At 32.8% G+C, this 2,433-nt stretch overlaps 1 protein-coding gene across 1 annotated transcript; it reads left to right on the forward strand.

Annotated features, from left to right (window-relative positions):
- Nucleotides 1–418: 418 nt before the first annotated feature.
- Nucleotides 419–1,470, forward strand: LOC105114916 (putative EG45-like domain containing protein 1). The gene is made up of 2 exons (XM_011011642.1): nt 419–518; nt 1,196–1,470. The coding sequence occupies exons 1-2, from the start codon at nt 419–421 to the stop codon at nt 1,468–1,470; spliced, it is 375 nt and encodes a 124-aa protein (XP_011009944.1).
- The last annotated feature ends 963 nt before the right edge of the window (nt 1,471–2,433 follow it).

Raw genomic sequence — 2,433 nt, forward strand, 5'->3', positions numbered from 1 at the left:
TATATATATATATATATATATATATATATATATATATATCATTAAAACCAAGGTTATCAATTTTAAAAACAGTTGTGGACACCATCGAATCTACATAAAAAAATAAAATAAAATCTGTAGACAGTGAACCATACCTGAGTTAATTTCATACTACTGAATAGGAGTTAATTTCATTCCATAAATTATCTGTTGACAATGCAAACAAATCCATGAAAAACTTATCGTAGGTACTCTGAATCCAAGCAGCCTAGAATTGATATCTTACCATAAATTAAAAAAAATCCTGTCGTGAGGTTTCATTCCTATATAATGGGAGGAGACCAAATTGGTCTGACGTACCAAAACATTTTACTATTCACAACGTAGGATTTGAAGTTAGATATTAGCCAGTAAACTAAAAAAAGAGAGTCAAGCGGCCATGGGAAAGAGGATTTTGATCGCGATGGGGATTTGTGCAAGCCTTCTCTCTGTAGCTGTTGCTATACCGGGAATCGCTACTTTCTACACAACCTATGTTCGTGAGTTTTCTGACAAATGGTGCTTTTCAACGCTAGGGTTTTTAAACAGCACTGTTTTCATGTTTTATAATGATGAATATTTTGCATAATAGCATCTACCTATCCGATCAAACCTCTTCCACTCATAATCAAGAGATTTGTTCCCTCTGTAATCTCATCCTCTTTCACTCATAATTAAGGGATTTGCTCTCACTCATAATGGATTTGCTCCCTCTAGTCTCAAGTTTAAATTCTTGTTTCAAGATTGAATTCTTGATTGCTCATATGATAGTCACTGGAGGAATTCAAGTTCTTAATTATTTATATGATAGTCACTGTAAACTTACATAGTCGTTAATTTCAGGGCTCGTGAAATTAGTCATGATGCACACAAGTCGATCCGAACACCCACGTTAATCTAAAAAAAAAAAAAAAAACCTCTCCCACTCATGAATTGACATTAAAAAATCTAATTTCATTTTCTTGATCAGTTCTGAATTATTTCTTGAAATACAAGAATAGTAATGTAAAGGGAATTTTATAATGCTGTGATGGTACTAAATGACCCCGATTGAAAAAATATTGTTGTGTATGCCATCAATGTCTCCAAGATTTGCACCAAGATCTTTGAGAGCTTTGGCTATCGATGACTATCTAATATTTTTTTATCTTCTTTTTTTCAAATTAATACATGACAGCATCTGCCTGCTATGGCAACAAAAGCTTTGGTGTTATGATAGCAGCAGCAAATGATAGTTTATGGAAAAACGGGGCTGTTTGTGGAAAAGTGTTCCAGGTTACATGTAAAGGTCCCAGGAATCCAGTACCACATCCATGCACAGGCAAGACTGTAACTGTGAAGGTTGTGGATCACTGTCCTGGATGTCCATCGACGCTTGACCTCTCCAAGGAAGCCTTCACTCAAATCGCTAACCCTGTTGCCGGCATAATTAACATCGACTACATTCAGTAATTACTTCTTGTTGCGTCTCAATATATTTTATTGAGATGTCAATGGTAAAGTAATTCCTTTTTTCTTCTTGTTTGCAGGGTTTGAAGCTCTTCAGGTGGACGTAACCCAGCAAAATTTGCAGTAACAGCATGTAGTTGCGATAAACATGTACTCCGTTTCCGAAAAGGTGCAAGAAATCTTTGCCAAAATTGATGGGTTCAAATAATTAAGAATGATGGCCGTTTTTATCAAATTATATTCATTCTCGTTTAAGGCATTTGTTTGTTTGCTCAAACTAATAATCGCAAAACAGCGTATTCTTATGGAATATTACTTTTACACAGTCAACTGTTTCAGAGAGAGAGAGAGAGCCGTTTGTGTGTATTATTTTAATTAATAAAATGAGGGCATCTTCCATGCCTCCACACATCTTATTTAATACTAAAAAAATAATAAATATAAACAAAAATATCGATTAAATTTTTCTTTTGGTATATTACCATAGTTGATACCAATAGAATTTTTTTCTTTCTGAATTTATTAATAAATACCAACAAAAACATTCTCTCAATGTATGTCAAGAAAATTTCATTAGAAAACTAATGAATGAAAAAAAATCAAATAGTACATTGATATGTAACTTTTACTAATGACATTACCAATAATAAAGCATGTTAGTAAATATGCCGACAAAAAAATTTTCTTAGTATATACAAAAGGAATTACAGTGGGATTCAAAAAGATGTGATCACATGGTATTGTTTCATTGTTATTGGTATAATGACCAACAGAGTTATTGAAGGAATAATTTTATTAATAAATATCATCAATGATATTTAATTTATGACTAGACGATTGACTTTCCTCTCCCCCTTCCATATTTCTTCTTCTTTTTTATGCATTTTTTTTGCAACGAACAATCACCTTCTCTCTCCATCCCAACACAATTCAATCTTTCACAGCATATCTAGCCACTATAATACT

Source organism: Populus euphratica, unplaced genomic scaffold (genome assembly GCF_000495115.2).
Source record: "Populus euphratica unplaced genomic scaffold, PopEup_1.0 scaffold598.1, whole genome shotgun sequence".
Classification (NCBI taxonomy): domain Eukaryota; kingdom Viridiplantae; phylum Streptophyta; class Magnoliopsida; order Malpighiales; family Salicaceae; genus Populus; species Populus euphratica.

Coding starts and splice junctions, on each gene's coding strand:
- LOC105114916 (XM_011011642.1), top strand. CDS start 419: ATGGGAAAGAGGATTTTGATCGCGATGGGGATTTGTGCAAGCCTTCTC. Junction 519..1,195: donor TTTCTACACAACCTATGTTC/GTGAGTTTTCTG, acceptor AATACATGACAG/CATCTGCCTGCTATGGCAAC.